The sequence below is a fragment of the Microcaecilia unicolor genome, chromosome 1, assembly GCF_901765095.1.
Source record: "Microcaecilia unicolor chromosome 1, aMicUni1.1, whole genome shotgun sequence".
Classification (NCBI taxonomy): domain Eukaryota; kingdom Metazoa; phylum Chordata; class Amphibia; order Gymnophiona; family Siphonopidae; genus Microcaecilia; species Microcaecilia unicolor.
The window spans coordinates 575,300,907-575,327,588 of NC_044031.1; the positions used below are offsets into that span (position 1 = coordinate 575,300,907).

At 47.1% G+C, this 26,682-nt stretch overlaps 1 protein-coding gene across 1 annotated transcript in view; it reads right to left on the bottom strand.

Moving 5' to 3' along the window:
* DSCC1 (DNA replication and sister chromatid cohesion 1) overlaps positions 1 to 26,682 on the bottom strand; it is an 87,636-nt gene that overhangs the window by 18,240 nt on the left and 42,714 nt on the right. The window contains exons 6-7 of the mRNA XM_030218522.1: positions 16,971 to 17,023; positions 952 to 1,109 (exon numbers count right to left, since the gene is read on the bottom strand). Of these exons, the coding sequence (XP_030074382.1) occupies positions 952 to 1,109; positions 16,971 to 17,023 (211 nt within the window). The remainder of the gene's footprint in view (positions 1 to 951; positions 1,110 to 16,970; positions 17,024 to 26,682) is intronic.

The window sequence follows — 26,682 nt, forward strand, 5'->3', positions numbered from 1 at the left end:
AAGTAAAAAGATTGTTTATAAAATGATATTCAACAATGTTTCCTTATCAGGCGGCTAAATGGTAGAATATGCTACCATCTAAGAGTAGATATCAAACTAATCATGTAAAAGTCTGCAAACTGCTAGAAACTTTATTTCAAAAACTTTTAATATCCAGATGATTAAGTTTATATGGTTTGTTTTAACTCTTATGTAACTTACTGAGTATGATCAGCTATTTTATGCTATCTTTCCAGTTCTGTTAGCCACACTGAACTCAAGAGGCTAGTGTGGGATATAATGTAAAAACAGACAACTGTTTAAAAAAGGCAGCAAAAGTTTAAAGCAGTAATGTCATGCCCATGATTGGAAGGGGGGAAAAAAAAAGGATAAAATGTGTTTTCATTCCTGAGCAATACCAAGTTGTGAAGTTCTCCAATGGGGTGGCTGAGTAATTCCCTCACAATCGATTGTAGGAAAAAAAAAAATACAAATAATAAACCTCACATACACACTTTTAAGGGGTGGGAAAATAAAAGGAACCCAACTGAGCATGCTCCTCCAATGCTGTAGAGGGTGGTGTCTGACGATGGACATCACTTCCTGTGATGTCACTAATCCAGGATGGCAGCAGGTAGTGTAAAACAAGAAGTAACGCTATAGGTGCCACCATCTTAGATATGTACAACCCACAGTAGTTACCATCTTGGAAAAGGGGTGTGACAGGGTTTAGGGAGGAATTATGACTTAACTAAAAGAGGTGGAGTGGGGCAGGAGGGACATGTCTTGGGTGAATCCTTGATTCTGATTGGCTGATGCAATTGAAGTGAGCGTAGCTCTGTTTTGAGTTTGTTAGAAGCTCCAGACCGGGCAAAGCGGCGCCATGTTACCCACTTGTGAGAATAAATACTCATAATACCTATTCTAGAACCACTGGACCAGAAGCAAAACCTGTTGGCTCTGGTTACTTACCTTGAGCTGGTCCAGTCTGGTGGTCATGCCCTCAGGGACACTCTGCTGCCATACTTCCTGGAATTCAGCCAGATTGAACTTCACTGCATTCTGCAGTAACATCTGTGCCATGGCTCTGCAGATCTTATCCTCATTCAAAGCAAAATAAACTTCACCAGCTAAGAAAGAAGAGAGAGACCAGGATATTAACTATGGCTTTCAGTCAAAGGATGGATTGAGCAGATACATTCTCTTTCACCTTCAGACTTTGAGGAAATAATATTGATTCTGGATTTCAATTAGTCACAGGCTGACATTTCATATAAACGTTTTAGTACTGGAAAGCAAAGTTACATATATAAGATAAGACAATTTTCAGCCCCTGCAAGGAAACATGGAGCACAGAGGTACATAGCTACATAATTGGTTCAGGCTGAAAAACAAGATATCTGTTGCTGTTTTTCAGTGCCCAGTAACACTGAATACATTCTCATTTGAATATAATTTTAAAAATAAATGTACATTACTCCATAAATACAAATTATGGAGAAATTAGGTCTTACCTGATAATTTTCTTGCCATTAGTCCTTTCACACTATTCCACAACCTCCGGGGCAGTAAGTGGAGATAGAGAACTGAAAAAGCGAATGCTACATACCTGTAGAAGGTATTCTCCGAGGACAGCAGACTGATTGTTCTCACTGATGGGTGACGTCCACGGCAGCCCCTCCAATCGGAAACTTCACTAGCAAAGGCCTTTGCTAGTCCTCGCGCGCCCATGCGCACCGCGCATGCGCGGCCGTCTTCCCGCCCGAACCGGCTCGTGTTCGTCAGTCCCATATGTAGCAAGACAAAGACAAGGGAAGACACAACTCCAAAGGGGAGGCGGGCGGGTTTGTGAGAACAATCAGCCTGCTGTCCTCGGAGAATACCTTCTACAGGTATGTAGCATTCGCTTTCTCCGAGGACAAGCAGGCTGCTTGTTCTCACTGATGGGGTATCCCTAGCCCCCAGGCTCACTCAAAACAACAACCATGGTCAATTGGGCCTCGCAACGGCGAGGACATAACTGAGATTGACCTAACAATTTATCCAACTAACTGAGAGTGCAGCCTGGAACAGAATAAACATGGGCCTAGGGAGGTGGAGTTGGATTCTAAACCCCGAACAGATTCTGAAGCACTGACTGCCCGAACCGACTGTCGCGTCGGGTATCCTGCTGCAGGCAGTAATGAGATGTGAATGTGTGGACAGATGACCACGTCGCAGCTTTGCAAATCTCTTCAATAGTGGCTGACTTCAAGTGGGCTACCGACACTGCCATGGATCTAACATTATGAGCTGTGACATGACCCTCAAGAGCCAGCCCAGCCTGAGCGTAAGTGAAGGAAATGCAATCTGCTATCCAATTGGATATGGTGCGTTTCCCCACAGCCACTCCCCTCCTGTTGAGATCAAAAGAAACAAACAATTGGGCAGACTGTCTGTTGGGCTGTGTCCGCTCCAGATAGAAGGCCAATGCTCTTTTGCAGTCCAATGTGTGCAGCTGACGTTCAGCAGGGCAGGAATGAGGACGGGGAAAGAATGTTGGCAAGACAATTGACTGGTTCAGATGGAACTCCGACACAACCTTTGGCAAGAACTTACGGTGAGTGCGGAGGACTACTCTGTTATGATGAAATTTGGTGTAAGGGGCCTGGGCTACCAGGGCCTGAAGCTCACTGACTCTACGAGCTGAAGTAACTGCCACCAAGAAAATGACCTTCCAGGTCAAGTACTTCAGATGGCAGGAGTTCAGTGGCTCAAAAGGAGGTTTCATCAGCTGGGTGAAAACAACATTGAGATCCCATGACACTGTAGGAGGCTTGACGGGGGGCTTTGACAAAAGCAAACCTCTCATGAAGCGAACAACTAAAGGCTGTCCTGAGATCGGCTTACCTTCCACACGGTAATGGTATGCACTGATTGCGCTAAGGTGAACCCTTACAGAGTTGGTCTTGAGACCAGACTCAGACAAGTGCAGAAGGTATTCAAGCAGGGTCTGTGTAGGACAAGAGCGAGGATCTAGGGCCTTGCTGTCACACCAGACGGCAAACCTCCTCCATAGAAAGAAGTAACTCCTCTTAGTGGAATCTTTCCTGGAAGCAAGCAAGATGCGGGAGACACCCTCTGACAGACCCAAAGAGGCAAAGTCTACGCTCTCAACATCCAGGCCGTGAGAGCCAGAGACTGGAGGCTGGGATGCAGAAGTGCCCCTTCGTCCTGTGTGATGAGGGTCGGAAAACACTCCAATCTCCACGGTTCTTCGGAGGACAACTCCAGAAGAAGAGGGAACCAAATCTGACGCGGCCAAAAAGGAGCAATCAGAATCATGGTGCCTCAGTCTTGCTTGAGTTTCAACAAAGTCTTCCCGATCGAGGTATGGGAGGATAAGCATACAGCAGACCTTCCCCCCAGTCCAGGAGGAAGGCATCCGATGCCAGTCTGCCGTGGGCCTGAAGCCTGGAACAGAACTGAGGGACTTTGTGGTTGGCTCGAGATGCAAAGAGATCTACCAAGGGGGTGCTCCACACCTGGAAGATCTGGCGCACTACTCTGGAGTTGAGCGACCACTCGTGAGGTTGCATAATCCTGCTCAACCTGTCGGCCAGACTGTTGTTTACGCCTGCCAGGTATGTGGCTTGGAGCACCATGCCATGACGGCGAGCCCAGAGCCACATGCTGACGGCTTCCTGACACAGGGGGCGAGATCCGGTGCCCCCCTGCTTGTTGATGTAGTACATGGCAACCTGGTTGTCTGTCTGAATTTGGATAATTTGGTGGGACAGCCGATCTCTGAAAGCCTTCAGAGCGTTCCAGACCTCTCGTAACTCCAGAAGACTGACCTGCAGATCGCGTTCCTGGAGGGACCAGCTTCCTGGGTGTGAAGCCCATCGACATAAGCTCCCCACCCCAGGAGAGACGCATCCGTAGTCAGCACTTTTTAAGGCTGAGGAATTTGGAAAGGACGTCCCAGAGTCAAATTGGACCAAATCGTCCACCAATACAGGGATTTGAGAAAACTCGTGGACAGGTGGATCACGTCTTCTAGATCTCCAGCAGCCTGAAACCACTGGGAAGCTAGGGTCCATTGAGCAGATCGCATGTGAAGGCGGGCCATGGGAGTCACATGAACTGTGGAGGCCATGTGGCCCAGCAATCTCAACATCTGCCGAGCTGTGATCTGCTGGGACGCTCGCACCCGCGAGACGAGGGACAACAAGTTGTTGGCTCTCGTCTCTGGGAGATAGGCACGAGCCGTCCGAGAATCCAGCAGAGCTCCTATGAATTCGAGCTGTACTGGGAGAAGATGGGACTTTGGATAATTTATCACAAACCCGAGTAGCTCCAGGAGGCGAATAGTCATCTGCATGGACTGTAGAGCTCCTGCCTCGGATGTGTTCTTCACCAGCCAATCGTCGAGATATGGGAACATGTGCACCCCCAGCCTGCGAAGCGCCGCTGCTACTACAGCCAAGCACTTCGTGAACACTCTGGGCGCAGAGGCGAGCCCAAAGGGTAGCACACAGTACTGGAAGTGACGTGTGCCCAGCTGAAATCGCAGATACTGTCTGTGAGCTGGCAGTATCGGGATGTGCGTGTAGGCGTCCTTCAAGTCCAGAGAGCATAGCCAATCGTTTTCCTGAATCATGGGGAGAAGGGTGCCCAGGGAAAGCATCCTGAACTTTTCCTTGACCAGATATTTGTTCAGGGCCCTTAGGTCTAGGATGGGACGCATCCCCCCTGTTTTCTTTTCCACAAGGAAGTACCTGGAATAGAATCTCAGCCCTTCTTGCCCAGATGGCACGGGCTCGACCGCATTGGCGCTGAGAAGGGCGGAGAGTTCCTCTGCAAGTACCTGCTTGTGCTGGAAGCTGTAAGACTGAGCTCCCGGTGGACAATTTGGAGGTTTGGAGGCCAAATTGAGGGTGTATCCTTGCCAGACTATTTGAAGAACCCACTGATCGGAGGTTATGAGAGGCCACCTTTGGTGAAAAACTTTCAACCTCCCTCTGACCGGCAGATCGCCCGGCACTGACACGTGGATGTCGGCTATGCTCTGCTGGAGCCAGTCAAAAGCTCGTCCCTTGCTTTTGCTGGGGAGCCGAGGGGCCTTGCGGAGGCGCACGCTGCTGACGAGAGCGAGCGCGCTGGGGCTTAGCCTGGGCCGCAGGCTGTCGAGAAGGAGGATTGTACCTACGCTTACCAGAAGAGTAGGGAACAGTCTTCCTTCCCCCATAAAAACTTCTACCTGTTGAGGTAGAAGCTGAAGGCTGCCGTTGGGAGAACTTGTCGAAAGCGGTATCCCGCTGGTGGAGCTGCTCTACCACCTGTTTGACCTTCTCTCCAAAAATATTGTCCGCACAGCAAGGCGAGTCCACAATCCGCTGCTGGATCCTATTCTCCAGGTCGGAGGCACGCAGCCATGAGAGTCTGCGCATCACCACACCTTGAGCAGCGGCCCTGGACGCAACATCAAAGGTGTCATACACCCCTCTGGCCAGGAATTTTCTGCACGCCTTCAGCTGCCTGACCACCTCCTGAAATGGCTTGGCTTGCTCAGGAGGGAGCTTGTCCACCAAGCCCGCCAACTGCCGCACATTGTTCCGCATGTGTATGCTCGTGTAGAGCTGGTAAGACTGAATTTTGGCCACGAGCATAGAGGAATGGTAGGCCTTCCTCCCAAAGGAGTCTAAGGTTCTAGAGTCTTTGCCCGGGGGCGCCGAAGCATGCTCTCTAGAACTCTTAGCCTTCTTTAGGGCCAAATCCACAACTCCAGAGTCGTGAGGCAACTGAGTGTGCATCAGCTCTGGGTCCCCATGGATCCAGTACTGGGACTCGATCTTCTTGGGAATGTGGGGATTACTTAAAGGCTTGGTCCAGTTCGCCAGCAATGTCTTTTTTAGGACATGATGCATGGGTACTGTGGACGCTTCCTTAGGTGGAGAAGGATAGTCCAGGAGCTCAAACATTTCAGCCCTGGGCTCGTCCTCCACAACCACCGGGAAGGGGATGGCCATAGACATCTCCCGGACAAAGGCCGCAAAAGACAAACTCTCGGGAGGAGAAAGCTGCCTTTCAGGGGAGGGAGTGGGATCAGAAGGAAGGCCATCAGACTCCTCGTCAGAGAAATATCTGATGTCCTCCTCCTCCTCCCACGAGGCCTCACCATCGGTATCAGACACAAGTTCACGAACCTGTGTCTGAAGCCGTGCCCGGCTGGACTCCGTGGAACCACGGCCACGGTGGGAGCGTTGAGAGGTAGACTCCCTCACCCGCACTGGCGAAGCTCCCTCTGCCGACGTCGTCGGGGAGCCTTCCTGGGAGGCGACCGCAGTCGGGTACCGCAAGCGGCACCGATGTCGGAGACCTCACCCCGGGCAAGGGGCCAGCCGGCGCCTCACTCGACGGTACCGGTGGCGCAAGCACCCCCGGTACCGGAGGGGAAGGGCGCAACAGCTCTCCCAGGATCTCTGGGAGAACGGCCCGGAGACTCTCGTGCAGGGCGGCTGTGAAGAAAGACATGGAAGCCGTTGCAGGAGTCGAAGTCAGAGTCTGTTCCGGGCGTGGAGGCTGTTCTGGGCTGTCCAAGGTGGAGCGCATCGACACCTCCTGAACAGAGGGTGAGCGGTCCTCCCGGTGCCGATGCCTACTGGGTGCCGACTCCCTCAGCGACCTAGAGCTCTCGGTACCGACGCGGAAAGGAGACCGGTGTCGATGCTTCTTTGATTTTCAAACGAAGCATGTCACCGGAGCTTCCCGGTACCGACGAGGAGGACGTAGAATCCAGCTGTCGCTTCCTCGAGGCCGAGCCCGAAGAAGGTCGGCCTCGGGGGGGCTGTACCGCAGGAGCCCTCAGGGTAGGGGGAGACCCACCCGAAGGCTCACCGCCACCAGCAGGGGAATGGACAGCCCTCACCTGCACTCCAGACGAAGCACCACCGTCCGACGACATCAGCACTAGTGGAGGTCCCGGTACCACCGACGCCGCCTTCCGATGTCTCGGCCCCGACGATGCAGAGGGTCGATGCCTCGATGCAATCGATACAGTCGCGGCCGAGGGCGGAGGTCTTGACGCTGTCGACATCGATGCACTCGATACTCCCGGTGCCGATGCCGACGAAGAGCCCGAGAACAAAACGATCCACTGGGCCAAATCTCGCTACCTGAGTCCTTTTCTGTAAAAAGGGCGCAAAGACTACAGGCCTGCGGGTGGTGCCCAGCCCCCAGACACTGAAGACACGACGCGTGCCTATCAGTGAGCGAGATTACCCGGGCGCACTGGGTGCACTTCTTGAAGCCGCTGGGAGACTTCGATGACATGGGCGGAAAAATCACGCCGGCGAAATCAAAACTCGTAATTGCGGTAAGGCACCAAAAAGAGGGGGAGAAAAAAACTCGACCCGAGGCCTCAAAGGGGCCTACCTCGAAAACGAAAGAAAACTTATCGGGGCCAAAAACTAGAAATACGGGGAAGGGAAAAAGACCGAAAGGCCCTTCTCCGAAATCCCTTTTTTTTTTTTTTTTTTTGAAAGCGAAAAAGTCAAAAGACGCACGAGGGTCAACTTAAGGGGCGCGAACGGCGCAAACACGACCGTACCGAGCGCAGACAAAAGAAGACTGACGAACACGAGCCGGTTCGGGCGGGAAGACGGCCGCGCATGCGCGGTGCGCATGGGTGCGCAAGGACTAGCAAAGGCCTTTGCTAGTGAAGTTTCCGATTGGAGGGGCTGCCGTGGACGTCACCCATCAGTGAGAACAAGCAGCCTTGCTTGTCCTCGGAGAAAAACTGTTCACCTTCTCAGTATTTACATAGTCAAGCAGTAAGGATAAACTAATGACTAATGGAAAGAAAATTATCAGGTAAACCCTAATTTATCCTTTCATTACCTAGCTTCCCACTATTCCAGAACCTGTGGGATGTTTAAAAAACAATACCTAGAGGGGGGTGGGATCCTCTCGCTGCTGCCCTGAGGACCAAAGCCCCAAAACTGGCTTCCAAGCATGCCGCAAAGTCCATCTTATAGTACTTGGCAAAGGTATACAGCAACAACCACATCGCCACTTTGCAAATATCCGCCAGAAACAGTAAGGTAATTTCTGCCCAGGATGTTGCTGTACGCCTCATAGAATGAGCCAAGACCTGAGGAGCTTGCTTCCCCACAAGAAATAAGTTGACACAATAGTCTCCAGCCATCTAGCAATTGTGAGCTTGGAAGCCAAAAAGCACAGTCTATCCGATTTGCAAAACTCATTCGTGACTTCCAAATATCTAATGAGGACTCTACACACATCGAGAACCTTCAAGGAAGAATACTCAGCCTCTTCATCCTCTCTGCTAAAGGATGGAAGCTCCACAAATTGGTTGAAATGAAATGCTGATACCACTTTCAAAAGAAAGGAACTGTGCACAGGGAGATTCCCAACTCCAAAAAGAAGAGAAAGGGATCCTGACGAGAGCCTGAACCTCCAAAACCCTAAGTGCCGACGCAACAGCCACCAAGAACACTGTCTTTAGTGTAAGACCTTCCAAGGAAGTCTTCCAAAGGAGGTTTCAAAGAGCCTGAAAGACTAAATTAAGGTCCCACTATGGACACAGAGTACGAAAAGGAAGCCGCAAGCAGATCGCTCTCTGCAAGAATTAATCTGGGTGAACCACAAGAGGTGTCTTCTGTAGTTGGCCTCTGAAACAGGCTAAAGCCACAACTTGAACTTTTAGAGAACCCAACAACAGTCCTTTCTGAAGGCCAAACTCTAGGATGTACACAATCTGGGCAGAGAAGGGAGAAAGTCTGTGCTCAGAACACCAGCCCTTGAAATGACTTCCACACCCGCACATATGCCATGGATGTAGAGCGTTTCCAAGCCTGAAGCAGAATAGCAATGACCAAATCAGACTAACCTTTTCATCTCAACCGAACCCTTTCAATGCCCAAGCCGTAAGACCAAAGGGGAAAGGATCCTCCATGTGCACCAAACCTTGCTTTACTAGATTGTGTACCTGTGGGAGAGAGAGAGGATCCACATCCAGCAGTTGAATCAGGTCTGCATACTACAGCCTCCGAGATCAATCCAATGCTATGAGAATTATTTGACTCTGGTGCAATGTAATCCATTTCAACATGTGGCCCACCAAGGGCCATGGAAGGAAGACATAACAGTAGATGTGTCACCAGCAAGAGCTTCAGCATTGATCCATTTCTGACAACTGAAGAACTTGGGCAATTTGTCATTCCTTTTCATTGCCATCAAGTCCAGAAGCGGAGAACCCCATTGGTGCACTATCAGCTGAAAACCCTAGCTAGATAGTTCCCATTCTCCTGGGTCCAAGGAGTGCCTGCTGAGAAAGTTCACCTCCACATTCAAGGACTAAGCGATGTAAGCTGCCGACAAGCGGATTTTTTTCCTCTTAACTCATCTAAATCTATCCTCTTTCACCTTCATCCTATGCCCCCTCATTCCAGAGCTTCTTTTCAATTGAAAGACTTGCCTCCTGTGCATTTATGCTGCATAGGTATTTAAATGTCTCTATCATATTGTAACAGGGAGTTAAATTTAAATTTTGAAATCACAATTAGGTAGGGAATTAGAGGTTTAGTGTGTAGTGAAGTTTTGGGATAATTTGGTTAAAGAGTAATTGGATTTTTATTTATTTATACATTTTTTCCATTATCTTCTATGGGATTAAAACTTCACTACACACTAAACCTCTAATTCCCTACCTAATTGTGATTTCAAAATTTAAATTTAACCCCCTGTTACAATATCTCCCCTCTCCCGCTTTTCTTCCAAAAGTATACAAACTGAGATCTTAAGTCTATCCCCATACTCTTTATAGAAGACCGCTGACCACTTCTGGACCAATTCCATCCTGTTTATATCTTTTTAAAGGTGCGGTCTCCACAATTGTGCACAGCTCTCAAGACTCTACCTGAAGTTGGCGCCCTCTGGACTGACCATCCCGTTTAAATGCATCCATTCTGCAGCCCCCCATTACCTCTCCTCTCCCTACATTCCTCCCCGTAATCTCCGCTCGCTGGACAAATCTCTCGTCGTCTCCCTTCTCCTCCACTGCTAATTCCAGACTTTGTTCCTTTTCCCTCGCGGCACCTTATGCCTGGAATGGACTTCCTGAGCCTGTATGCCTAGCTCCATCTCTGTTTTCAAATCTATGCAGAAAACCCACCTTTCACCACTGCTTTTGGCTCCTAACCACTACTCAATTCCCCTATCCTTGTTCCTTCTCACCCAGTACTTTCCTCGCCCTTGTCTTGTCTGTCTGTATTTTTAGATTGTAAGCTCTATCGAGCAGGGACTGTCTCTCTGTCAGGTGTTCAGCGCTGCGTGCGTCTGGTAGCGCTATACAAATGTTAATAATAATAATAAATGCTTAGTATTGGAATGAGTTCAAGGAAAGACCTCTGTCTTGCTAAACAGCTATCAAACTACTTGGAATTGCATGGAATCCTACGTGAACCACAGTCAGGTTTTAGAGGTGGATTCAGTGCTGAAAGTCTTCTAGCAGTTCTGACAACCAAAATAAAACTCCTACCAGCCATTATTCAAAACCATTTAACTGGTCAGGAATGGCATCTGGCTGGTTAAATGGTACTTAGCCAGCTACCTGCTGATTTTCAGTGTGAGTTTAGCAGCCATATTTGGCTGTGTGCATACCTGAATATCTTTGGCCAGTTTGAACTTGACTGGCCAGCGCTGAATATCAGCTTGGCTGGTTAAATTCAAACCGGCCAAAAATAAACCGGATATTCAATATTGATCGCCAGAAATAGCCCGGCATTGAATATCCAGCATCACCATGGACCACATGAGTTAGTTGTCTAAATATCAGCCCCACTATCTGGCTTCTCCACTTAAGAATTGACCATGGCTTCTCCACTTAAGAATTGACCATGTGACATTGTAAAACAATTTCTGAGAAATTCTTCAGTGCAGAAATGGCTCCAAAATGTCATCATTCGTGCCAGACCAGTTCAGACAAGTGGATTTTATCCCCCTGGCAGAAGACAGAGACAGAAAAAAGTTCACAGCTCACTTCCCTCCTTATGGGATGGTGGTGGTGCTGCCTTCATCTTCAGTGTTTCTCTATAGCAAATGGTGCAAATGTAGATTAATGCAGTAGGATTCCCCAAGGCTGTTCGCCTAACTGATCAGGCTCACAAGTTCAGTTTTTTGGTTACCTCTGATAGAGCAGGAGTGTGGACCCAGGGTTTCTGCCTGTAGCAGCCCTCTAAGCAGGTGTGAAAAGCATAACTGGATCAAAAGGATCAGATCTTGCTTTTACCAGGTCCCTTCCACCTTGTCCTCTGCTGGTCACGGGAGCCATTATTTCATTTTGAAGCCAATTGCGTGTTTTTATATAGTAACTAGTAAAAAAGGCCCGTTTCCGAAACCAATGAAACGGGTGCTAGCATGTGTTTTTTTTTGTGTGTGTGTGTATGTGTCAGAGTTATTTTGTGTGTGTGTGTGTGTGAGGGTGCGGTGTGTGTGCAGGTTGTTGATGTGTGTCTTTTTTTTTGTTTTGTTTTGTTTTTTGCTTGGGGGTTGGGGGATGTGCTGTGCTGGCAAAGTGGGTTGGATTGGTGTGTGGCTTTGAGGGTGTGTTTCTGTTGTATTGTATGTGTGTGGTTTTGTCTGTCAAGGAGGTTTGTGGAGGGGGGTCTTTCTGTTGGTGAAATGTAAATGTGGTGGTAGGGGGGTCAGCCTTTGTTGAGTGTTGTTTTTTTTTTGTGTTGTGCTGAGGCAGCAGTGTTGTTTTAGATGGGCGGAAGGTAGAGGAGCACGTTCTTTGTCTGTCTGTATTTTTTGGCCGTTTCAGGGCTGCTGTAGGGGAATGCTGGAAGAGAAATGTGCTGTTGGAAGCAGTGCCATCTTTTTCCATTGGACTGGGGTTCTGGGCATCCTGGAGGTGGGTGACGGCTTGCCTGAGGACGGGGATGGTTGTTTTAAGTTGGCGGAAGGGAGACGAGCACGGTCTCGGGCCATCGGGGGGGGGGGGGGGGGGTGATACGGTATGTTTGGTCCATTTCAGGCCGGCTGCAGGGGAATGCTGGAACATTTATGCGCTGAAGGAATCAGCGCCGTCTTTTTCCGGGTGCTCGGGGAATCCCCGAGGTGGGAAACAGCTTGCCTGAGGCTGGGGATGGTTGGGCACGTCCTTGGCCGCTTCGGCAAAAGGGGAAGAGGAAGGGGGTGGGGAGTTACCTGCAGCCGCCTGAGAAGCCATGTATTCTTTGTTTGTTTTGTATTATTAGTTTGCATTTCTGTTGAAGAAAAAGTGGATGCCTTTCGAATGATGGAGGTGGTGCGTCGGTGTGCGGTTGTTTTGTTAGTTTGGCAACCAGTCTCCAGCGATTCCTAGGCAGGGAAGGAGTACTCCTCCCCCTTCCTTGGTCGCTGTTTGCTGCTGGCTGGGTCGCGGGTAATCCTTCCAGCTGGGCCGCAGCTTGTCCTGTCCGCCCACGTCCCAGATGGTGACGGGCACGTTGTTTTCCGGCTCCTCTGACTCCATGTCAAGCGATCCCAAATATAGTCTGTGCTATAGGCCCTCTGGCACTCTTCATTACTGGCATTAGGCATTTTAAAATTTCTCCCCGGTCTATTTTTGCACATACCCACAGCAGGAATATTCTTCTCTCGTTCCAGCGGTGGTTCTGTGATCTCCATGCTGCACAGATAATGAGCCATTCTGCTGGGGAATGCTCCTCCCTTATTGTCACGTAGTTTCCTCTGATTGGTCCGTCTTACGTTGCCTAGTGTTGCCTGGGAACAGTGTTGTGATGGTCCTTTGTGTTTCAGAATGTTGAGGGTGTTTTTTCTGATTGGTCCGTCATGTGAGGGCGGGGCAGAGAGACATGGTCAGTGTTGTGGCTTCACCACCATGAATTCATGAACCCTTCAGTGAGTGACTGAGTGACTTCAGAACGTTGTCTTCAGAACTTTGAGGGTGAGTTTTATTATAGTAGATATGAAACAGCCTACAGGAGTGAGCTACCTGCACCAGCACCCCTAGGCAGTCGATGTTGCATTGCTGGTAGTAGGGGGAGAGGAAAGGGTGCCGAATTTGCACTAGGCCTTCTATAAGTTGTAGATGCCTGTTGGGGAGATTGGGGGGGGGGGGTTAATTTTTTGGCCTGAACCTTACCCTCTCTCTTCTTAGAATGCCCCCCACCCTCCGGCAACCTAGATGGTCCTTGGCAGGATTGTTATGATTTGAAAGATTCTCTCAAGGATTTCTTGAGGAAGAGGAGTTAAATTCCTTAACAAAGCTGAATAAAGATGTTTCTTCTCTGACAATATCTTATCTGTTTTTAGATTATTCTGAAAGATGAATTTGCCTTTCTTGATATCTTGCTTCCTGCTACCCCAGGCTATTAGAAATGTCTTCCTGGGAGGAGGAGATGCCATTTTACAGCCTTAAGGTGGCCAACAAGAAGTTATATGTCCTTCTTCAGAAAGAAAAGTCATAGCCAAAACCAGGATCCTTCTCCCAGGGTCACCCAAATCAGCAAATCGAAAACCGATTTTGGGCGTCCACAACTGCTTTCCATCGCGGGGACGACCACAGTTCCCGGGGGCGTGTCGTAGGCGTAGCGAAGGCGGGACTTGGGCATGCCTAACACACGGGCGTCCTCGACCCATAGTGGAAAAAAAAGGACCTCCCTGACGAGCACTTGGCCGACTTTACTTGGTCCTTTTTTTCTTACGACCAAACCTCAAAAAGGTGCCCGAACTGACCAGATGACCACCGGAGGGAATCGGGGATGACCTCCCCTTACTCCCCCAATGGTCACTAACCTCCTCCCACCCTCAAAAAAGAACTCAAATGTCATACTCAGGTCCCTCGCAGCAGTATGCAGGTCCCTGGAGCAGTTTTAGTGGGTGCAGTGCACTTCAGGCAGGCAGACCCAGGCCCACCCCCTCCTACCTGTTACACTTGTGGTGGTAAATGTGAGCCCTTCAAAACCCACCACAAACCCACTGTACCCACATCTAGGTGCCCCCTTCACCCCTAAGGGCTATGGTACTGGTATACAGTTGTGGGTAGTGGGTTTTGGGGGGGCTCAGCACACAAGGTACATGGATCAGAATCTCTGGTAATTCAACTTGAAGAGGAGAAGCAAATCTCACTGCTCATGATTTACAGAGCACCTCCTAACAACACATTATCTGTGCAAGAACTCCTAGACCTGATTACTCAAGCGACCCTGAATTACCCTAGGCTGATGATCATGGGAGACTTCAATCTACACATCAAAACCCCATACACCACCATAGCTGCCTTTCTGGACACGATGACAGCACTAGGATTTACACAGGTGATCAATTCTCCAACCCATGAAAAGGGCCACATACTAGACCTGGTATTCTACAAAGGGGTGGATATCCCAGAATTCTGGGATAATAGTATTGAAATAACACCCCTATCATGGTCAGACCATTTTCTAATTAAATTCTCCCTAAGTGACCACCTGAAACAAATGGCACCTCCCAGAGTTTGGAAGGAAATCAAGGACAAAAAAAAGCTGACCGCTGAGAATTTCCTAGAGGCCTTGGACTATCCACGCATAGATGAAAAGACAACAGTGGCAAAACAAGTTGACATCTGGAATACACACCTAGCCAAGACCTTAGAGAAAACAGCACCACTAAAAAAGGTCTTATGCCCCACTCAAAAACGCTCACCTTGGTTTTCTGCAGAACTTCAGATCCTTAAACGCGAAGGACGAAAACTGGAAAGGAGATGGCGCAAATCTCACTTGTCCCTTCCTCCCTTCTCACCCATTACTTCCCTCACCCGTAACTGTCTTGTTTGTCTGTATTATTTAGATTGTAAGCTCTTTTGAGCAGGGACTGTCTCTTTGTATCAGGTGTTCAGCGCTGCGTGCGTCTGGTAGCGCTATACAAATGCTAATAATAATAATAATGAAGACAGGCTAAACTGCAGGAAGCACATGGCAAAGTACCGCCAAGCCTTAACAGCAACCAAAAAAACCAGTATTTCTCTCAATGCATTGCACAGGCTGCCAATTCATAAGTACATAAGTAATGCCACACTGGGAAAAGACCAAGGGTCCATCGAGCCCCGCATCCTGTCCACGACAGCAGCCAATCCAGGCCAAGGGCACCTGGCGAGCCTCCCAAACGTACAAAAATTCTATACATGTTATTCCTGGAATTGTAGATTTTTCCCAAGTCCATTTAGTAGTGGTTTATGGACTTGGGAAAATCCTAATAAATAAAATAAAAATAAATAAGGGAGCTATGCACTTGGGAGCAATTTCTGAAGTCCACTGCAGTGCCCCCTAGGGTGCCTGGTTGATGTCCTGGCATGTCAGGGGGACCAGTGCACTACGAATGCTGGCTCCTCCCACGACCAAATGGCTTGGATTTGGTCGTTTCTGAGATGGGTGTCCTTGGTTTCCATTATCACCGAAAATCACAAACGACCAAGTCTAAGGACAACCATCTCTAAGGTTGACCTAAATTTCAGGATTTGGGTGTCCTAACCGTATTATCGATACGAAAGATGGACACCCATCTTGTTTCGATAATACGGGTTTCCCCACCTCTTCACGGGGCCGTCCTGCGAGGACATCCCCAGGAAAACTTGGGCGTCCCTTTCGATTATGCCCCTCCATGTTTCCACAGAAACCAAAGCCGGAAATGAAACTGCCTCCCTTGAACTTGGACCCGGCAGCAGCTCCCTTCTGGGCTCTACCTTTCATTGGTGGGTAGTAGGTGCAGGATCATTTCCACTTGCTTCTGCCCCTGTTCCTGCACACATCCACCTCAGCAAATGGCTTCCAAAACTTCCAGTGGCAGTCTTGCGAGGTCCTGGCAGCCATCCTGAGATTAAAAACTGGCACAGGCAAATGCCTTTAAAATACATCTCATGGTCCTTGGTCTGATGGGAGTATTCCTGTATGTTCTTTTCAGAGATTACCACCAAATGGTTCCAAGTTACCTTCCTGGATCTCCTTTATATCTAGCAGGATCATAGTTGCAGCCTCCGTGCATAAAGGAGGAGTCTGGCTATGCAAGTCAAGTCCAAACAGGAGAGTTGGGATAGATTCTGAATTTTTCAGGTGTAGAATTTGCTGGAGTGACTGATGAAGTTTCAGGAGGAGTGTTTGACCCTTTCCTAGTTTGACATGTGGGAGTTCTAAAAAATAAATAAATAAATAAAAGGAGAAATGTTTTCTGCGCTTGGAGGAACAGGCTCAAAGACTCCTGCCTACTTCCCTAAATCTCTCCTACTTCCATTCTAATCATAGTTTTTTCTGTGAATTCTAGGCTCCATAGTAACCACTCTGGATGTAATATCTTGGGCACAGAAACAAATATATCTCCCATATTTTGCTCTCATGTGGTCTCTGTGTGCAGAGTTGTAGTGGCTCTCCATAGATGTCTACTGAAGAAAAATGGAATACGAGACTCCTTCCTAATTATCTCCTCAGATGTGAACCTCGTAGGATGAAGGAGTCCTGTATCTGAGACTGCTCATAAGGGAACAGTGGCCCCAATAAAGAGTAAACTAGTTCTTAGCTAGGTCAGGGGTAATTGGCCATCTAATGCTCTGGCAATCCTGGATGCCACCCTAGGGTAAAGCAGTTTGGGAGATATCACAGCTATATGTTCTCACTAGCTGATGGGAACATGTTGGCGAGTGTTTACTTCCCCCCAGTATTTGAGTTCTAGAAACCTGTCATGGACTGGGATGGAGTTCCTTCTGTAGAACTTATCTACAGATCACAGATGGAACCACTAGGGTGTAGCAAAAGTTTTCTTTCCGAAAGTCTTGGCACCCCGAGATATGTGAACTAGCAAAAGTATTCTGTGCCCTGTTAGGGCTCATATGAAAGGCCTCTTCAAGTCAACCCAACAAAACATCAACAAAACACCAACAGGACCAAGTATTTTCAGCTAAAGGGGTGCCCATGGAGATGACAGAAAGGCTTTAAACACTCAGTGTAACTCACGTTCATCTGTGCATTTCTTTCCATAACATTCCAGACAGTGTTCTATCATATCCCTGAAAAAAAAAAAAAGTATTTTCAGGAACGTGGATAGCACTTACAAACATCAAGTTAACAATGCAACTTCTAGTCATACAAGTACAGTAAAGCGTATCTATGGCTGCTGAAAGAATCCATTTATGTTTCAACAATTTTATTGATTTATTATTTATTAGGATTTATTTACCGCCTTTTTGAAGGAATTCACTCAAGGCAGTGTACAGTAAGAATAGATCAAACATGAGCAATAGGCAATTAGAGCAGTAAAAATATTTAAACAATACAAAGTATGGCATGGTATACTACTTGCAATGACAACACAATATGTACTAGAACATTATAATTGGTAGTGAAGGGTAAGGCAAAGTTGTAACATATAGATGAGTAAGAAAGTAGGAAGAATTAGAAAGTAAGGTGATTGATTTGAAGAAAGTTGCACGTGAGGTCAGAGAGATGGTTAAATGGTTAATTACCTGATGATAATTCAGAGCACATACATCCAAAGGATATGCTTATACAGCTTTCATGTAATAATTGTGGGCAATGACAATCAATACTGCCCTCCATCATCCAACTTTTAACAAAATGTTTTTATCCCCATCCCCTTCCCTCCTCAATATTGTAAAGTGGTAACAGCTTTACCTTCCCACTGTTTTTTTTTTTTTTTATAAATCAAAGTAATCAGACTATAAGGTCCATATTCAGCCAGGTGACAACCATGCTCTCTAAAAATAGAAACGGTGAGTCTTGCCTTGACGAACTGATAACATTTCTTTCTGCCCCCTAACCAACTCCCAAAGCCCTCCCTCTCCCGTTACAACCAAAACCTATAATTGTATAATAACCCCACAAATTATTACAGCAATACCAGCCCGGAATGTCAAAGGAACCCCACTCATACCAGGGGAGACCGATTAGCTGATTTTGTGCATACGTTAAAAATGCTAGCGCACCTTAGTAAACAGGTTACATCTTTGCTTTACCCTTCACTATGAATTAAAATGTTCTATTACGTATTGTGTTGACATTGCAAGTAGTATACTATGCCATATTTTGTATTGTTAGTTGATTATTTTTACTGCTGTAATTGCCTATTGCTCATGTTTGATCTACTCTTACTGTACTCCATCTAAAAGGTCTGCTTCTCTTTTGGTTTTCTTAATTTTTTATACAGCCAACACTAGCAAAGGGAATGGGGAATATGCTACATTGTGCTATAAAAATAAAACTACACAGAACCTAAGTAGAAAAAAAAAGTTCTAACAGCAATCTGGAAAACACCAAATCTTTGGCATATTGCAGTTATCAACTATTAAACCAACTTCATTACCTTAAGATGCTGTACATGAGCTTTGGAGACCATCAATCTAATTCTGCCACCAGTGTGGTCTCAAACTCATGAGCTTGACACCTTTGGCTAAATTTGTATGCAAATCCAATAAAGGGTACCACAACTTTCAAGTTGTTTTATGTTCCCAGTCATCAGGGAACACCTAGTCCCATCAGGTTTTCAAGCTATCCACAGTGAATATTGATGAGTTAGATTTACATGCAGTGCCTCAATCAAATGCAAATCTATCTCATGCATATTCGTTGTGGATATCCTGAAATCCCAATCGGACTCTGTGTGATCCGAGGACTGGGTTGGGAATAGATGATAGACATACATGGGATAAACATAAAGGAATCCTGCTCAGAAGGAAGGGATCCCCAGAAGCTTAGCCGGTGGTGGGAGGCAGGGCTGGTGGTTGGGAGGTGGGGATAGTGCTGGGCAGACTTATACGGTCTGTGCCAGAGCCGGTGGTGGGAGGCAGGGCTGGTGGTTGAGAGGCGGGGATAGTGCTGGGCAGACTTATACGGTCTGTGCCAGAGCCGGTGGTGGGATGTGGGGCAGGTGGTTGTGGGGCGGGGCTAGTGCTGGGCAGACTTATACGGTCTGTGCCCTGAAAAAGACAGGTACAAATCAAGGTATACAGAAAAAATGGCACATATGAGTTTATCTTGTTGGGCAGACTGGATGGACCATGCAGGTCTTTTTCTGCCGTCATCTACTATGTTACTATGTTTGATGGGGGAGAGTCATCACAGATTCCACAAAATATTTTGATTCACCAATTTGCTACATTTTTTTAATGCATGCATACATGTGGATAAAGGTTAACCAGTTGATGTAGTTTTTTTAGATTTTCAGAAAGCTTTTGTCAAAGTCCCCCAAGAAAGACTCCCGAAAAATTAAAACAAGTCATGGAATAGGAGGCGGTGTTGTGTTACAGATTGGGATCAGAATAAAAGATAAAAATCAGAGTGCAAGGTTAAATGGGCAGTTCTCTAAATAGAGGAAGGTAAATATGAAGTGTCTCAAGGATTTGTATTGGGACCAGTGTTTTGTTTTTGTTTAACATATTTACAAATGATCTGGAAATGGGAACAATGAGTGAGGTGATCAAATCTGCAGATAACATAAAAGTATTCAAAGCTGTTAAATCACATGCAGACTATGAAAAATTGCAGGACCACCTTGGGGAAGCTGAAGACTGGACATCCAAATAGCAAATGAAATAAATTTATGTTTTAACGGTTTTTATTGATGAATCAAAAATTACAAATCCACCTCAGCACAACGATTTCAGTACAATATTGCAACACTCACGGTAGTAACACAGCAAATATACACCACTGCTTACAGTCATCAAACTTTTTAACATTTTTACCCCCCCCCCCCCAACTATGCTTTATATTCATGTTTCAACAGTTCTTATTAATGATATTATACAGATAACAATTATCATCGATGTTTTAGTATAACACCCCCCTCCCCCCCTACCAGCATTCTAAAACAGTCTACTTTGAACTCATATGTTCCCCAAACCCATATCAAACTTCCACCACTCTCAAACTTTAGTAAGGAACAGAATGTTACCAAAAATTAGAACAGTAAACCAAACAGTGAAATCCTTCCCTCCCCCCCACCTACCCCCCTCCCCTTGTTGAGAGGTATCCATACTTCCAACTTCTTACCACAAAGGATGGTCTGACTTCAATATATATTTAAAGCGAGTTCACCACTAAACTCCGCCCCTTAGGAGACAGGCTACGAATATATGGTCCCCAAACATCCAAGAACCGCCTCCGCCGCCCAGGGGAACTGCCCACACCTCTCCTCTCAAACAACATAAACTCATGTAGCTTGTTGCGCCAATGCCAGAAGTCCGGAGGGGTCTCCGCCACCCACTGGCTCATTATTAGCCTCTTACCAATCAAAAGGCCTTCCGAACCAATTGACGGGCCGAGCCCCACTGTAAAAGAAAAGCTTCATATTTGTCTAACAAAATTCCCATCGGAGAGCACATGATTCTCGAGTCCAAAAGATCCGCCAGATATTGAGCAATGGAGTCCCAAAAATGTCTCACTTTATAGCAGCTCCACAAACAATGAAAAAGAGATCCCGGAGCCCTCCCACATTTCCCGCATAAGGGCGTAGAAACCCCCCCCCCCATCTTGAATATCTGAGCCTTCGTTAAATAGGCCCTATGAAGAATGCGATATTGGCACTCTCTAAGCCCTGCACTCCCCGCCAAACTCCGTATCCTGGCCGTCAAAACATCGAACTCTAAAGTAATACAGTATGTGGTCTCTCCAAATCTCCTGCCCACCTCTGTCGAATATACTCCCGATCCTTGGGCTTCAAAAACTTCCCTAACACTTTGTGCAACCCAGAAATAGAAAGACGTTCACTCTGTACCGAATGGAAAAACTGCCTCAAAAGACGACAGTGCCCAGAGCCCAGGGCCTCTGTATCTAATGAATCCACATAGTGTTTTAACTGGGCATGGGCAAAAGCACCTCCCATATCATACCCTAGCCCCAGTGCTCCCAGGTTCAACATGTAACCTTGCCGGTTCAACACATGCTCCAACCGAGTTATCCCATGTCGTGCCCAGATCCGAAAAACCGCATTCTCCAAACCCGGCCGAAACAGCAAGTTGCCTTGAATAGGCAGAAGATCTGAGGTGCATCGACTCAGGCCAAACATCCGCATCATATCTCTCCAAAGCGTCCGCAGAGGGAGTACTAGTATACTGGAACGCAAATCAGGAGGAAGTAACTTGCTGGGAGCCTGCAAAAGAAAGTGGAAATGACACGGCGCATAGTATTGGCTTTCCAACCTCCTCCAAGTGTAATCATCTCGCGCCAAAAACCAATCGCCAAGATAACGCAGGAGACAAGCCCAATTATACCTCCTCAAATCCGGGAGCCCCAGGCCTCCTTTTCTCCATGTCCCCTGCAGCATGTGTAACGGTAATTTTGCCTTCTTACCTCCCCAACAGAAACGCCTAATCTCCTTTGTCAACAGATTCAAATCCCTTGTTTTCAAATAAAGGGGCAGCATATGTAATAGGTATAACCACCTAGGGAACTCCACCATTCTGAATAACTGAATCCACCCACTAAGAGATAGTGGCAAAGACTGCCAAGCACGCAGTCTCTCCGTTGTGGCTCTCAACAATCTAGAAACATTCAGGTTATACAATTCTGAGACTTTCATCGAGATATGTAGGCCGAGATATTTAAAAGATCCCGGCGCCCATCGAAGAGGGAATTCCTCGCCCCACGCCTGCCTTAGGTCCTCCATCGAGGACAATGCCAATGATTTACTGTAATTGAGACGGAACCCCGCAAAATCCCCAAACTCCGTAAATAGTTCCAAGAAAGCCGGTAGGGAAGAGCGCGGTTCTGTAAGATGTACAAGCAAGTCGTCTGCGAAAGCAGAGAGCAAGAACTCGGAATCTCCTATCTGTACACCCTTAATCTCCGGGTGCTGTATCATTTCACGGAGAAGAGGATCCAAGGAGAGAATGAACAAAAGAGGAGACAAGGGACACCCCTGCCTCGTCCCTCTATAAATCCGGAAGGATCTCGAACGTTCTCCATTTACCCACACATAGGCCTTCGGCTCCGAGTATAAAACCTTGATAGCCTCTAGAAAAAAACCCTCAAAACCGTAAGAGCGTAAAACAGCAAACAAATACGACCAACTGACCCGGTCAAACGCCTTTTCCGCGTCAAAACTAACTAAAAGCGACGGTAGGCGTTTCCGGGCTACAACTTCCAGAGAGGTCAATAGAGATCGAACATTTTTCACTGCCGTCCTCCCCCTCACAAAACCCACCTGGGACTCCTCAACCAGGGGTGGCAAGACTAAGGCTAATCGATTGGCTAAGATTTTAGCATATAATTTCGCGTCCACATTGATTAGAGAAATGGGTCTGTAAGATTCAGGGTCCACCACGCTCTTCCCCTCTTTAGGTATCACAACAATTTGAGCCTCCTGAAATGTACCAGGGAGCGCCCGCGTGGACACCATTGAGTTGAACAAAGTCAATAAAGGCCCCTGAACCTGATCAAAAAACTGCTTATAGAATTCTACTCTATAACCATCAGGTCCAGGAGCTTTGTGAGAAGCACTCTGTTGTAAGGCCAACATCAGTTCCCCCTCAGAAAATGGTGCATTCAAACACTCCCTCTGCCGATCAGAGAGGCTAGGTAAAACCAAGTTGTCCAAATACAGAGTACTATCTAACACTACATCCTGATCCGAGGCATATAACGCCTCATAAAACTTACCAAAAGTGTCCGCAATATCCCCAGCCTCTTTCATCATCCTCCCATCCCTGGCCTTTAACTGTGAAACCCGATTGACCCCCTCCTTCCTACGAACCATCCTAGCCAACATGCTTCCTGCCCTATTACCATATTGAAACAAACGGTATTTATAATAGAGCTGAGCCTTGGTCGCCCGTTGATGCAATAGCTCGTTCAATTCTTTTTGCGCCTCCAACAGCGCCACTCTACGTGTAACTGTAGGCGAATGCCCGTATGTTCTCCGCAGCCTCTGGACCAAGCCTCCTAGACGAACAATTTCCTTATCCTTCATTCTCCTCCTATGTGCTGTGTAGGAAATAATATCTCCTCGTAACACAACCTTTGCTGTTACCCAAAACAGGGCCGGCTGATCTGCTTGAGCTCCATTGTGATAAACATAGTCCTCCCATCTATCTAACAGGTGTTTATGAAATCTCGGGTCTCTTACCAGCTCCAAGGGGTATCTCCACATCCAATTACCCCGGCCCTTCAACCGACCCGTCAACGTCAGCCATATCAAAGCATGGTCAGAGACTGCATATGGACCAATCTCCGCCTTTTGTACCTGAGAGAATAAGGAATGTGAGACAAACAAATAATCCAGGCGGGACTGAGAACCATGTGCCCGTGAAAGATGGGTGTAGTCCCTCTCAGACGAATGTAACATCCGCCATATATCTACTAGTGCCAGGGCTTTACATAGGGAGGACAGCGCTTTACGACTCCCCCCGGACTCTGGCAACCTGGGGTGGAACGATCCATGAGAGGGTCACATACCAAGTTGAAGTCTCCACCCACAATCAACTCCCCTTCTGCATGCGGAGACAGCCTCTTAATCAGATCCTGAAAAAATTTACCATTAAACACATTAGAGGCATAGACATTGCAAAAGACCAAAGGGCGGCCATCAATCTCCACCTTAGTTAAAACCCACCTACCCTCCGGGTCGGCCCAGACGGAGCTGATCCGAAGCGGGATGCTTTTCCGAAAGAGAATCAGCACCCCTGCCTTCCGACCCACCGCCGGGGCTTCCACTAAAGACCCCACCCACCCTCTTTTAAATTTAGCATGTTCTCCAGAGGAGAGATGTGTCTCCTGGAGCAAGGCCACATCGGCCCTCTGTCTCTGTAACTCCTGCAAAACTTTAGTTCGTTTAATAGGGGAGGAAACCCCCCCCCCCACATTCCACGAAACTATTTTAAGTGAACTCATAAGTCCAGTAATCATGCATTTGAATAACAATGTTAGTTTCACCAAAAAGCAAGAGAGAAGGCCCCCCAGCCCTTAGGCCCTCCCCCCTTAACCATCCATTCCAGGTACTATTCCTCCCTGTTCCTTCCAGATATCTCCACAACCCCTCCCCCCCCCCCCCCCCCAACCCCTCGTCTATCCCCTGTATAACCCTTCATGGCTCCTAAAAAGAAGCCCAATCACGCGAGCTCCCCCCTTACCTATGTATACCCCATTGTCAGTCACACTTCCCATGTCCCCATTATCATCCAACCCATATATGGCTCATGTACTCAGGTCTTAATCCCTCGGTTTCTCCTTCACCACAGAATTATCCTCTGACTACCTATAGAATCCCCAACTGTTTAAAAGAACAAAACATTCATTTATCAAGTCCCCATCTTGAAGGCCCTGAAAAACAATACAAATAGCATCACATTATATCGCATAGTGCAACAAGGTCTCTTCAAGTACGTTCTTAGGAACGCCAAGCTCCAGACAAACATCAGGCAGCAAAATCATGCAGTCCCGTTAAATTTCAAAAGTTTTTGTCTACCAGACCGGGTCGCTCATGCTGGTCCCTCAGCCCTCACAGCCTGCTGCGCAAACTTCGACGCCTCCTCCACCGTGTTGAAGAACTGTTGGGACACTCTATACCAAACCTTCAGCCGGGCAGGATAAAGTAGGGCGAATTGAATCTTTTTCGTGAACAACAGTTGGCACACATCTCGATATGCCCTCCGCTGCTGAGACACCGCCGTGGAATAATCTTGAAAACAACGCACCACAGAGTTCTCATATTTCAGCTGCTCCACTTTCCTGAGCGCACGAAATATCTCCTGTTTGTGTGCAAAATTAAGCACTTTAAAGATCACCACTCTGGGCCTCTGATCCTCTTTTCTCAGGGGGCCCAGCCTGTGGGCGCGTTCTACTCGCAGCGGACCCGTTGCCAATGTCAAATGAAGTGCGGTAGGAAGCCAGGATTCCAGGACAGATCTCAGGTCAGCTTCTTTGATAGTTTCCGGAAGACCTATCATCCTGATATTGCTCCTCCGCGCTCTATTTTCGAGATCTTCCAGTTTAGCCTCTAGGCGTTCCACTTTTTGTTTCAGGGTTTTATCTGAGTGTTCCTGCCGCTGCACAAAGTCTTCTACATCGGATAGCCGCTGCTTGTACTGAGCAAACTCCGTCTGAATGCCGCCCAACTTATCATCTATCCCCTGCAGTTGTTCTGTAATCCGTTGCAACTTTAAATCTACGGAAGCCTCCAGCATCAAGGATACCTCTGCTGCTACCTCTGCAGCCCACGCGGAGCTCACCGTCGGAGGACTCCCGCTCCTTGCGTCCGCCATCTTGGATTCGAGGATCCGGCTTCTCGTCCCCTCCTTCTTCCCCGATTTCGCTGCCATCCGCCTGTTTTGTTCACGTTCCGTCAGCGCCAATGTTAGCTTGGTATCTCCCCTGTATTCCGGGTGAATCACCGATTTCGCCGACGTGTTTTACCGCTATAATAGCTCAGGCAAGGAGGGAGCTCTGCACGACGACAGCCACCTTCTAGCCGTGCATCACGTGATCCCTAGCAAATGAAATTTAATGTGGACAAGTGCAAAGTGATGCGCATTGGGAATAACCACCCAAAATTATAGCTACATGATGCTAGGTTCCACATTAGGAGTTACGAATGAGAAAAAGGATTAAGGATTTAGGTGTCATCAAGGACAATATGTTGGACCTTCTGCTCTGTGTGCAGTAGAGGCCAAAAAAGCAAACAAAATGTTAGAAATTATTAGGAAATGAATAGATGAATAGAACAAAATATATAATGCCTCCCTTGTATTGGCGCGCTCAGCATCCTCTGTTGCTCCTCCACATTAGGAGTTACGAATGAGAAAAAGGATTAAGGATTTAGGTGTCATCAAGGACAATATGTTGGACCTTCTGCTCTGTGTGCAGTAGAGGCCAAAAAAAAACCCAAAATATTAGAAATTAGGAAATGAATAGATGAATAAAACAAAACGTATAATGCCCCTGCGTTCAAGTCTGGTCACTGCATCTCAAAAATAAAAAAAAAAGACAGTGGAACTGGAAGAGGTACACAGAAAGACAAACAAAATGATTAAGGGAATTGATCAATTCTCAGATGAGGAAAGGCTAAAGAGGTTAGAACTCTTCAGCATGGAGAAGAATCAGCTGAGGGAAGCTATGATAGAGGTAATAAAAAAAATCCTGAATGGAGTAGAAGAGGTAAATGCAAATTGATTGTATTTTTTGAAAAAGAGAGTAAACATAAACTAAGAGATACTCCATGAAGTTACTACTACTACTTATTTCTATAGCACTACTAAAATATATTTTCACTCATTGTATAGTTAAGCTCTAGAACTCATTGACACAGAGCAAGTGATAAAAGCAGTTAATATAGCTGGCTTAAAAAAAAAAAAAAAAGGTTTGGACAAGTTCCTGGAAGAAAAGTCTACAATTCATTACTAAGGTATACCTGGGGACTTCAGATCAGGATTGGTCAATGTTGAAAACAGGATACTGGGCTAGATTATGTTTGGTTTGGCCCGGAAGGACAACCCTTATGTTTTGGTTGTCATCACCTACACATGGAAGGCATTTCAGGTATCCACCACCCTTTCTGCAAAAAAATATTTCCTAATATTTTTAAGTTAACCTTCTTGCAGCTTTATTTCACATCCTTTAGTCCTACATCTTACCATCTTTGGAAAAGGTTCATTTGTTAATTAATACCTTTCAATTATTTAAATGTCAGTATTATATCTCCCTTGTCCCTCCTCTC